The sequence below is a fragment of the Cucurbita pepo genome, chromosome LG05 (assembly GCF_002806865.2).
Source record: "Cucurbita pepo subsp. pepo cultivar mu-cu-16 chromosome LG05, ASM280686v2, whole genome shotgun sequence".
NCBI classification, from domain to species: domain Eukaryota; kingdom Viridiplantae; phylum Streptophyta; class Magnoliopsida; order Cucurbitales; family Cucurbitaceae; genus Cucurbita; species Cucurbita pepo.
In genome coordinates, this window is record NC_036642.1 from 271,904 (window position 1) to 284,176 (window position 12,273).

At 33.3% G+C, this 12,273-nt stretch overlaps 3 protein-coding genes across 3 annotated transcripts; 1 reads left to right on the plus strand and 2 right to left on the minus strand.

Annotated features, from left to right (window-relative positions):
• Positions 1-1,233: 1,233 nt before the first annotated feature.
• On the minus strand, positions 1,234-3,824 carry LOC111794382 (bet1-like SNARE 1-1). Its single transcript, XM_023676353.1, has 6 exons — positions 3,702-3,824; positions 3,401-3,507; positions 2,287-2,437; positions 1,805-1,861; positions 1,663-1,722; positions 1,234-1,577 (listed from the first exon to the last, which is right to left on the minus strand). Exons 2-6 carry the CDS (start codon positions 3,412-3,414, stop codon positions 1,488-1,490), a joined length of 372 nt encoding a protein of 123 aa, XP_023532121.1. The 5' UTR covers positions 3,415-3,507; positions 3,702-3,824; the 3' UTR covers positions 1,234-1,487.
• A 1,690-nt stretch (positions 3,825-5,514) lies between these two features.
• LOC111796246 (LOB domain-containing protein 16-like) lies at positions 5,515-6,273 on the plus strand. The gene is made up of 2 exons (XM_023679010.1): positions 5,515-5,841; positions 5,929-6,273. Exons 1-2 carry the CDS (start codon positions 5,515-5,517, stop codon positions 6,190-6,192), a joined length of 591 nt encoding a protein of 196 aa, XP_023534778.1. The 3' UTR covers positions 6,193-6,273.
• A 638-nt stretch (positions 6,274-6,911) lies between these two features.
• On the minus strand, positions 6,912-7,749 carry LOC111796247 (LOB domain-containing protein 29-like). Its single transcript, XM_023679011.1, has 2 exons — positions 7,471-7,749; positions 6,912-7,355 (listed from the first exon to the last, which is right to left on the minus strand). The coding sequence occupies exons 1-2, from the start codon at positions 7,747-7,749 to the stop codon at positions 6,912-6,914; spliced, it is 723 nt and encodes a 240-aa protein (XP_023534779.1).
• Positions 7,750-12,273: the final 4,524 nt, after the last annotated feature.

Consider the following 12,273-nt stretch of genomic DNA (forward strand, 5'->3'; position numbering starts at 1 on the left):
AAAAAAAAAAAAAAAAAAAAACTTGAGGTTGAATACTTTGGATTGGATTAAAAGTAGATGGGGGAGTAAAGTTGGTTTGCATCTAAAGGCTCCTACGTGACATGATTATTATTTTTATAAAGAAAAATGTAGATTTTGTAAAATAGAAGTAATTAGAGAGATAGAGAGCATTTTAATGGATGATTGCATGTGGTGGGCGTGCCGATGTTGTTGCAAATTCTTGAAGAAATACATAATAAACACAAATTAATTACTACACACACTAATAATTAATGACACATTTTTATACGAATTTTAATTTATTTTTCACCAATAGTGATTATTTATGTTCATTTTTTGTTTTAAAAAATAAATTAGCTATGACTAATTTTTCATCAGGCGCGTTATAATAGTGAAAACCCGAGAATGAAGCTAAATAGTTACTATTTATCTCAAATAATTATCTATATATATATATATATATATATATATATATATATATTCAAATTCATGTTAAATTTTAGATAACAAAATTAATCGATAGTAACAATCCTCTAGTCTGAGACTTTGATAAAAGAGAAAGACTTAGATTTATGTATTTTTTACATTTATGGTTTTAAATTGCAACAAATTAAATTTTAAGAGAAGTTTTAATAATAAATTATTTTGTTTACCGAAACAAGCAACAAACAAGCACCAGTGGTCTAGTGGTAGAATAGTACCCTCACATGTTTTTTAGTTTTAGTTAATAAAAATATCTTGTAAAATAGTCACATGAAACCGGCTGTGCAGGTATTTATCATGAAGTAACTCACTCCTTCGCTACTTGAACTTCAACAAACCGTGACTTAAAATATTAAAAAATATTGGAAAATATCAATTTTTAATCCTGAAATTTTCAAGACGTTAATTAAAATGGTTGATTATGAGCCTTAGTTTCGAGTAAACTTTAATCTTCATGAAATTACTGAATATTTGGATTTTCAGTTTTATGAAATTATTTTTGTATTAAAATTAGTGGATGAATTCGACAGAAAAATTAAATAAAAATCTTACCTAAATACATACTCAAAATTGATGAAATTATAAGTTCATGATGGGCACTCTTTTTTTTTTTTTTTTTTCCAAAAAAAAAAAATATAAACTTTATTTACTCCTTCAGACCATTCCATCTTTTCTGTAATTTGGGTTCAATCAAATGAAATATCATGTTAGTCAGGATATCTATATAATCAGGGAAGGCAAATAAAACTCTGGTGTAACAAACTGGTTTGCTGATTATATTCATCAATGTCAGCTTAATGGAGAGCTGCAGATGATATTTTGGTTCCAAACTCGTTCCAACTTCAATTTTGGTACACAAGGAAAACATATTCACACAGGCATCAACAGAACAGCTATGCCAATGTTACAACTAATACTCTCATAGAACTAAGCAGCAGTGCTGATCATTGTCGTCCATCCAGAGCCCGTGCTCGACTTCTTTTGATGATATCCAAATGGAAGAATTACCTTGTGAGATAGTACACAATGAAGAAAATCGCCACGAAAAGTACGACTAGCGAGAACATCTTCGGGCTCGACTTCGGATCAAATACCTAAACATATTGAAATTAATGTCAAAAACGATGAAAAGGAGTATCGAAAGTGTGGAATGAATAGTTCTTGTGAATATGGCAATACCGTCTTGAATCGATCCATAGTGCCCGACAACACTCCTCTTGATGAATCCATATCATTACCCTGAACCAAAACATGCAAGAAATTAGTTCTCAGTTGATAATAACACTAAGAACAGCGTAAGACACTTGAGTTGACATAATACCATCCTATCCAGCATGCGGTTATGACTCTCCACCTCCTCATTTATGTCACCTGTCAACTGTTGAAATAACACTTTCAATTTGAATGCGATTCAGGAAACAGAATATATCGATCTCGGCCATCATTACCATTTCTTTGCTTCAAAAATAGCATAGTTTATGTTTTCTATCAATCATATATATTTAGTAACAATCCCTCGTGTGTTTTTCTTGAACAATATACAATCACAAGTTGGAAAGTATTTTCATCCTCTATGTTCTCAAAAATAAATTGCAGCATATTATAGGTGCAGAATTTGTTCACAATAATTGCAACATATTCTACGTGCAGAGCTGATTCTCGACAATAATTGCAGCAAATTGTAGGTGCAGAACTTGGTCTCAACAATTATTGCATAATGTTATAGGTGTGGAATTCTTTCTCTGTTTCTACCGACTCACTCATCAAAGATTAGTGACTAAGACTGGGTAAGAAATTAAATACCCTTTTCAATAGAAGGACTCTGTCTTGCAAGCCTTCCAATGCTGTTTCATTATCCTGTTCCTCAATTTCATGGGAGGAGTATGAAGATGAGGCCCTAACACCACCCTCCTCAATGCCATCAAAGAGAGAAACCCTATTGTTACGTAGTTCCCTGCACTCCAAGAGATACTATTACAAGAAGAACGACCAGCACATAGCGAGATCAACCCAAGGTTCAGTTCATAAAAATCAACTTGGTACTAAAAAATACATTCTTCAGTTTGTGATTAAAAAAATGAATTTAAGAACTTCCATTCAACTATCAAGGGTGCATGTGCATATAAGTGCATGAGGGAAAGTAAATTGTATTTTGACTACATTTTAACAAAGAATTGAGAACTAAAGATTCAAAAATCAGAAAATGTCCACACTCATTGCAAAGATCAATTAAAATATAAGAAACAAAGTTTATTTCCACCATAAACATTTCACCATGATTTATCTTCGATAATTGAGTACATCCTGATAATTCTGGATTAGTAGACAATTATCCAAAACGATATAAGTTGTTAATGTTAAATCACTTAACAGTACGACTTATACAAGTGCAGGCATAGAAAGCCATAGCATAACATAAAGGGGCAAAAGTTACCAATCTATAGAATAGAGATCTTGAATTTCACGACTATATAGTATGAAGAGTCTTAAACAGAAAGAAGAATGCTTAAAAATGATTAAAAAACCGAGCCCTATAGAATCAATGGGTCATTCTAAAATCACCTGCTAATAAAAGGTATACGGCAGAAAAATGAAGTAAAAGAGTACACTTCAGATGTTGCAACGTTCTAATGCATTTGGACTGAAACATTCCTCAAGAGAATTCAATTCTAATAATAGAAGTAAAGTCCCAAAACTTGGAATTACTCATTGAACCCTTCTACCAGATACGGACTCAGATTTATCGAGCTATCGGTGTATCGAGATCTAGTAGCCAATAATATAGCAACACAACATTGAATCGTAAATGTAAATTTCACACAAACAAGTAACTGGCGTCACGCGTGGTTTGATCGATAGGAAAGATACTTAAATGACCTGCAGAACTAAGATAAAGATTGAAAGATTCAAGAAAAACCTTCTGGCGTTCATGGCTATCTCGGGACGAAACAGATTCCACGCACAGCCCTATGTGTTCTTGGATTCGCAATCAAAGATTATTCGATCTGTTGAATTGGCGCTACCCTGTTGAGGATTTGCAGATTATTAAAGTAGAAGTTGATCGGAAGGAAATACAATTAAATCAATAAATATATGGATGCAGCAGCAAAGAATCGAAGAGAAAAGAACATCGAGAAAACGACTTCGAAGATCACGAGTGGAAGAGGAGTTGAAATTCGAGAGAGATTTAGAAGGAAGGAGATGAAAGAAAGACGTACCAATTGTCGGGCAGCTGAAAGTTTGAGAATCGACGGAGCGACGGGACTAGGAACGGTGACGAAGAGAGACGATCGGCGAATCTTGACGGGGAGAGTAAGAGATAAATACTAAAATCATTTATTGAAATTTTATTTATAAATGTTATTTTATCGAGAAAAATAAAAGAAAACCCCCAATTTTATGTCTAAAACATTCATCTTTTAATATCCAATTGAATTTCTTGTAACAAAATTTAAAAATAATTTCTAGTAATAAAAATAAAATTCTAATAATTATTATTTTCTGGACGCTAAAATTGAAGTTATAGTTAAAAATAAATTAATTAATTAAATAGAGATAGAGAGAAAGTTGGTTTAAATTGGTAAATATTAAGAGCATGAAATTGAATATTAAAATATTAAAATATTAAAATGTGGATAAGATCAAAAGAGTATTCCAAATGTATGCCTACTTTCTTTTTCTATGATATTGTCCATTTTTTTTAATCATAACTTATTAAATATATATATATATATCAAAATCACTATTTCCAAAATTAAAATAAAACTAAATTCCTATTTAATTTTCAAACTTTTAAAAGTAATTAATAATGGTGCATTTTGTGTTTAATTAGTTTATAGAGGTGATTGATATCACCATCATTCATTCAGGTGATATCAATCTGCATGGATTAAGTGTAGCTTCTCTACTCCTGAACCAACATCTTATAAACCCATGAACATGAACAATGACAATTGAGTGATATGGGTCATTTTGTCAAACATGATTCATGTAATTGCTTACGATTCAAGCCAAAAGCCTGAATTGAATGGCGTTCTTATCTTTTCTCAAATCTTCTTCCTTTTTTTTTTTCCTAAAAGTTTGTGATGTTGCATGGCTGCCATGTGCATTAGTGAGGTGTTTTGCTTGTATCATACGCCCACCACAAGCTGGGAAATTGTAGACAGAAAAACGAAGCCTTGTTTTCTCTGAAAATCTTGCTGCTGTGTGATAATGGTGTTGTTTTTGGAAGAAGCAGTCAACTTTGTTGAGCTTGGTGACGATGGCTCCACCATCTCTGATGACCCTTTGTTCTTCGAAGAGGTGTGCCGATGATGAACAAGCTCGTTTAACTCATATCCATCCATGTCTATTATATTACCTTAATTATTAATTAAAAGTTTAATGTGGTTTCAATTATTATGTTTCCAAAATAATGAATACACATATATATTCGGATCAAAGGCTGGTGGGGACACACCATTATTTAATTACAAATTTACAAAGCGGAAACCGACAAAACGCCGCACCTATTAGAACTGCGGCGGCGTTGGTTCGGCGGAAAACAAAAAACTTAATTACTATTTTATCCAAACTATCACTCACATTTTCCTTTTCTTTTTATTTTATTTTATTAAAAAAAAAAAAAAAAAGTATTGACCCATAAACAGCCAATTTAATGGTAGGAGTTCCACCTACAATTCTCTTTCAATTTTATAATCAATTAACCTTATCAACCACATTTCATATAAAAATACAGATTATAAATTTAAATGGTTTATTTTATTTTANATCTGTTTACACAATTGAAAAACCTAAAAAACCTATTTACAGAATGAAAAAAAAGAAGAATTGGGGTGTTATGAAGGCAATTAATGAAGAGTGAAAAACAAAAAAGAAGAATATATATTAGGAGATAAGGCATGAAGGGATGTCCTCCCCTAACCCTACACGCAGACCTTCCATGTCTCCCTTTCACACTTGTTTATAGCCCACAAAAGGCCATCTCATTAACCTTTAACCCCCACGCCCAACCCTTCGCCACTGTCTCTAATGGCGTCTTCCACTACAGCCAATTCTCATGTCTCTGCCTCTGCCTCTGCCTCCCCCTCCCCCTCCCCTTGCGGAGCATGCAAGTTTCTGCGACGAAAGTGTGCGCCTGATTGCATCTTTGCTCCTTACTTTTGCTCTGAACAAAGCGCTGCCAGATTTGCCGCCATTCATAAGGTGTTTGGAGCCAGTAATGTGTCCAAGTTGCTCCTCCACGTCCCTGTTCCTCATCGCTGTGAGGCTGTTGTCAGTATTGCCTATGAAGCTCAAGCTCGCATTCGTGACCCTGTTTATGGCTGTGTTGCTCATCTTTTTGCTCTCCAACAACAGGTATTTATTTTATTTTTTGGAACTTAGATATACCCTAAACCCGATTAATAACCTTAAATGGGGTTTTTATTTTTTTGGGTTTTGAAGGTGGCGTACTTGCAAACACAGCTGATGCAAGCCAGGGCTCAACTTGCACAAACCCACATGCAGATTCAATGGACCGGAATCCCAAAGTTTCCAAATTATCAATCCCAAGTAACCAACTCTGCAGTTTCCCCACAGACCTCTCTGGAATCAGCTGCCAACAATGATGAAGCTCAATTTCAACAATTTCCTACAAAAATACCAGCTTCCTGTCATGGTGATGTTGGAGAGCTCCAAGCTTTAGCTCTCAGAATGATGAGAAACTAATTCACTTAATCAAAAGGGTGTAATTTGTTTAGAAATACAATCATTTTGATACTCGTATAAATAATATCTTTGTTTAGTGAACTATGTTCGAATTATTTGACAAAAAATTGTATATATAATGAGACGAGACACATTCATTTCTAACCGTTGAATTGAGCAAATATGATGTTTCTAGATGCAAGGCTAGGGTTGACAAAGAAAAAACATGATCCCAACATAGGGATTGAGGAAAAGGAGGTGAAAATTAATACAATNAAAAAAAAAAAAAAAAAAAAAAAAAAAAAAAAAAAAACAAAAAACAGACGAGGTTGGTGTGGAGTGGAGGCTTGTTGTTTAGGGTTTACACGTTGGGAGTAATAATTAGGGGCAGCTAAGCTTAGGTACCTTTAATTTTGGTGTCCCCATTTAAGCTAAGTTTGTATTGACACAACCAACCAAAGTGTCCCCTTGATTGAATGCATCATTTCAATGGACAATGGACAATGGACAAGAAGAAGGCCACAATTTATTGGGTCAAATAATAAATGGCCTGCTTTCCATTTTATGATTGTTCTTCTTTCATTCATATTCTTGTATATAATCATCAGATTAGAAGAAAGCCAACAATGAACTGCCTTTTGCTTTGTATTGCCAAAATATTATCAACTCGCATCCCAAAATTGATGATTTTGTTGATACACAAACAAGGTAAAGAAATAGGAGAGTTTTCCATTAATCATTTACCAACGTCGAGCATGACCAAAAGCGACTGATTGTAAATCATCAGGCGACTCATTGAAGCTCCATTGTTGAACATTTGAATGCAGATGATCAAGAGTATACATGGAATAGTCTGAGGTTTCTTCAAAGCTTCCATATGATCCACTTTCCTCCATTTTTGCCATGTGATGTTCATAGTTCCCATTGGATTGGGAATTGATCATAATGCGATAGTTCTCATCATAATAAGGGTTGGATGCTGAATCTTGAGTCGGGTTCGGGTTGAATCCGGGCGTTACGTTCGAATGATCCGATTGAAACCAGTTATGGAGATCTTGGAAATGAGATGGAATCTTTCTGCAATTCTTCTCATTCACCCCACCCCCGTTGTTACTTGAGCCGTTCATCATGCTCTCTGCTGCTTGTTCCTTCAGAGAAGCAAGCTGTGCCTGAAGACTCACAACCTGAAGTAGGGTTCCATCGTTAATAACTTTAAAACGCGTCGATTAGAGGAAAAGTTTGAATTTTGATGGCGACCCATTATTTGAATGGAAAAGAAAAATGTAAAGGAAGAAGGACCTGTTGTTGAAGGGCAAAGATGTGAGAAACGCAGCCATAGATGGGATCTTGAAGGCGAGCTTGAGCTTCATAAGAGATGGTAACAGCAGCCTCACAGCGCTCAGTAACAGGGAGGCGAGCAAGAAGCTTAGACACATTGCTGGCTCCAAACACCTTATGAATGGCGGCAAAGTGAGAGGCTCCTTGTTCATGGCAGAAGTAAGGAGCAAAAACACACCCTCTGACACATTTTCTTCTCAAGAACTTGCAGGCTCCACATGGAGAACCAGAGCCTGTCATTAATTAAAAATCCTTTTGGGGTTTTGATTTGGGTGATGAATTGTTCTTAGGCGTTGAGGGGTCAGGATGGAGTGGAGTTTATAAACACTAGAGGGGAGAGAGGAGAAGGGGAGAATCATTTTAATATCATATCAAATGGGTTTAGGTTCCCTAAATGGAATACATTTGTGACTATTTTATTACTCTCGGATGACTTCTCTTTAACATCTCCATACGACAAAAGATGAGCTGCTTAGTTTCATCATTGGATTTCTGTACCCCACACCTCTTCTTACCCCCCCCAAAAAAAAAAAAAAAAAAAAAAGAAAGAAAAAAACCAAAGTGTGAGAGGGCACGACATGTCGACCACTAGTGCGCTATTATGATTAACTAATCCAAATATACATATATCTTCACTCATTTCACTCCCTTTTCCTCACTTTCGCAAACCAACATGTCGACCTTGCCCCCACCTCTCCATTTTCACTCCTTTTCAAATTATAATAACAATTTCTCAATTTCGTTCTTAATTTATTGATAATCATGAACTAAATCCCTCCATGTTTTGTATTAAATACATGAATAAAATAGTGAGATTTTTGAAAGATTAATGATTACAAATTGAGAATTAAAGGGATTAGGGTTTTGCATAGTAATGATTTGGTAGAAGATTAACGGTTGGAAGTATTATAATTAATTCACACCCATTATGTTTTATGGATATAAGTGAAGTGTATTAAATAATCCCCACCGGATCTCGAGCTAGTTAATTAATTTTTTTTAAAAAAAAATAACAAATTTAATTTCAGGGTTTTAGAAAGTGGGCTCAAAGTGATCGTTAATTGTAATTAAAACTGGATTAGTAGTGATGGAATATTCCTATGCCTGTGTCTAAACACTAAGCTATATTTCCAGAATTTCATTATGGGGAATAGTTCCTTATTTTATCCCTCTTATTTATTTTTATTTATTTCCAATAACGCAAAGTAGAAACACTTGAAGGTGTGTTGCATGTTCAGTTAATTGTGTTCCCAACCATATTCATTCATGGGTATTTTTATTTTAACCATATTCTTTATTATTTTTGGGTATAACATAGGTTGGGAAACAATTAATTGTGTCATTCTGTCTGGGAAAACTAAATTACATCCCTAACTTTCAGTTACTTCCATTGTCTGCATACGGTTTAAAACAAGACATTGTTGCAATCATGTTTCATTAAACTAACTTCAACCATTACACTCACTAAAACTTACTTAATTATATTTAAGTAAGTTACTTGAAATTGCAACCTCGAAGTTTGGTTAAAAGAAAAAGAAAAGGAAGTAGTGGTAGGCAGGCAGACGAATTAGAGAAAGCCACGTGGACAATGAATGGAATCTCTTCCAAGCATGCCTGTCTCAATTGGTAGTCCATTGCATAGACTTAGGGAAGCTACATATCTGATTTTCAGGACTGAATTATTTAACTTCCCCATGCCATATATACTTATAACATTTTAATTAACCCACTCAATCATTCTTTTTTATTTTTTATTTTATTTCATGTTTTCATGTCACATGTTCTTCTTACTTAAATTTATTATTATTATTATTATTATTATTATTATTATAATTGTTTGATAAATATAGGGATTCGAGTTTAGATTAAGTATATAGGTTTTAATCATTCACATAACCTATATTTGTACTACCATTTATATTTTAACTCTAACGTTCTATTCGATTATTAAAATTTCAAAAATTTTAATTCTATTTGTTTTAATGACTAAAATAATTTTAGGAGTAATATAAGATTAAAATGAAAAATAAAAGGAATTGGCATTTGGATGGGGGATTAGGAGAATATCTCAATCATTTGGGAGGCGACAAAAAGCGGAGAACCAGCTATGGTTATTCCTCGGGATTGAGGGATCACGTGCCTTCCCTGTGATTATTTCATCTCCGACACACCGCACGAGCGATCTTTTCTTTTTTTCCTTTTTCTTTTTTATCTTTCTCTTTAACTTTCTAGAAAATAGAAATAACCCCATTTTTTTATTATTTAATATTGGGTGGGGCCCGTAGGCGCTAGTTTCCACGTCAGTTGCAGCTCACCCAATTTCTTTATTATTTATAATCCAACATGATAAACACTTTCAAAATTTAGCGCCAAAAACTATTAATTACACGTCTTTTAAATTTGACTTATATATATATATTAATCTCTAAAATATTCAAAAACGTTTTTTTTCTCCTTTTCAATTTTGGTTTATTATTATAAAAAATAAAAAAAAAATTAAATTATAGAAACTAAATTATAATGTAAATTGAATTTCTCAAACTCTTTATAAAAAACTATAATTCTATAAAAATGCTGATGTGGTACTTCAGTTTTGAAAATAGCTGCTCAAAGTTTAATTAATTAATTGAGTTGAGATAATTTTAGTTTATTCATGGTGGAATTAGTTTATAAAGAAAGGAATTATAAAAAAAATAAAAAAGAACAGAACAAAGTTTGCCGTATGAGTGGGTTAAAAAATCTATAATTTACTCATAGGAAATTAATTATAAATTCATAGCTACTAAACTTATCTGAAGTAGCATATATTATTTGGATGGTCCAAATGATCCCTATGGTTTTCATTTGACTAATCATAGGGATTTAAAATAAGGGGGGGTTAATTACTTAATGATTTTCATTATTTTTATTAGAAATATTAGTCAAAGGCAACATGCTTAAAGAAAAAGGGACTTAGATTTAGAAATAGTACATTGAAAAATAAAAATAATGTTTTTTTGTAATATGAAATTAGAGAAAATTAGTTGGAAATTTGATGCTGACATTATAAATTGATGTTAAATTAACAACATTGGACTGGTCAAGCCGACACTGATGTTGCACATGGGGCCATTGCACGTGTTTGGATGATTGCTACCCTCCTTTTCTATTCTTCCTATAATCTATACACTATATATTTGCATCACTCTTTTTTCTATACTAAGGTATATATTTAAATACAACAGTATAGGGTAAACATAAAGTTGTAATAAAAGTTAAGAAAAAAAAGGTTAAAATGGAGTCTTGAATTTTAGAACTAAGATGAAAATGCAAATCAAAATTGAAGATCAAATTTGGTTAATTTGAAAGTTGTTTAGCAACATTGATAATTGTCCGTTTGTGAGTCTCCCTTGGCTCTTTGACCCAATTAAATATGAAAATACTGGAATTAAAAAAAAAAATTGAAGCCCTCAAAAGCCAAGCTATCATTCATATGAGTAAGGTTAAGTTGTAGAGTATAGTTTATTATTAATTAAAGTTGATCTTTGATATTTATATTTGTAGAGTATACTCAATGATTAAGAAATACAATCGGAAAATTAGATTTAATTGAATAAAATAACAATATTAAATATGAATGAGCATGTTCCTAATTTAAAAATGTTGGGTGTAGTTTGAATAGGGGGCAATGTTTCAAAGTTTGAACCAGGATATGACGGAATTTGATGTGATCGTTTCTAAGCCTGCAAGATTATTTGTAAAAAGAGAAGGGTTTTTGATGTTGATGTATATGTTGGGAGTAAGTAAAGAGGAGTTGAGGAGAAGTAAGTCCACAAAGGCGTTAATTATTGCAATCATTTAGTGCAAAACTTAGGAAAAGTTGAAGGATCACAGGTGGAGACAACCTTGGAGAAAATAAAGGGACCAAACCACACACAACTTAACCTTATTGGGGAGAAGCTTTGACCAAAACATTAACTTTGTAATGTAGCAATAATGTGTTACACCCCAACCCACAACTTTTGTCTCAGTCTCACTCAGTCAATTTTGGTTCCATTTACAGGTTTTGTTTTGTTTTGTTTTCTCTCCTTTTCTTTTTCTTCAAACAAAAGATGGAATTCCTTTCTGGGTTTTCGAGGATACAAGCAAGCCCCACAAACCCACAACTTTACAAAATTATTTTGACCAGAAGCATTATTGTGAAGTCCATCAAAACTTGGCTGTATAGCATTTCAGTGGGGAAGAAATATTTTTAACCTTCTTTAAAAAATTGCATCTTTGAACGGCTTCGGCTTCAATTGCTTCAGTCGTGTATGTTTCTTGTTTTCGGGGTTTTTAATGTTTAAAGACAAAGGGGTATTGGCTTCCAGTTTGAGCAATGTCTACTCTATGTCGGTAACCCTAATGCTGCCACCTACATTCAACAAGAGACATCAACATCAACATCGACATCAAAGGAAAGATGCCTAACTTTTTCTAGATTTCTTCTCTTTTTCTCTCTTTCAAGCTTTTTCATGAGTACAGTTCAACTCCAGCTTTGATCGGTCAGGTCAAGCCTCTCCCTTATGGTTGCGGAATGTTTATTTGATGATCGTTTGTTTCAGTTTAAACTTTCTTCTTTTCAATCATTGTCAGTGGTCACTTCACATAATTCTGGTTTCTCTGTTTCGTTTTCTCTGTTTTCCCCCCCTCTAATGGCAATATCATTTTTATTTAATCTCACTAGAGTTTTAACCAAATCAAGGCCTTTGAACTAACTACTCTCACAAATTTTCAATTTGAGCA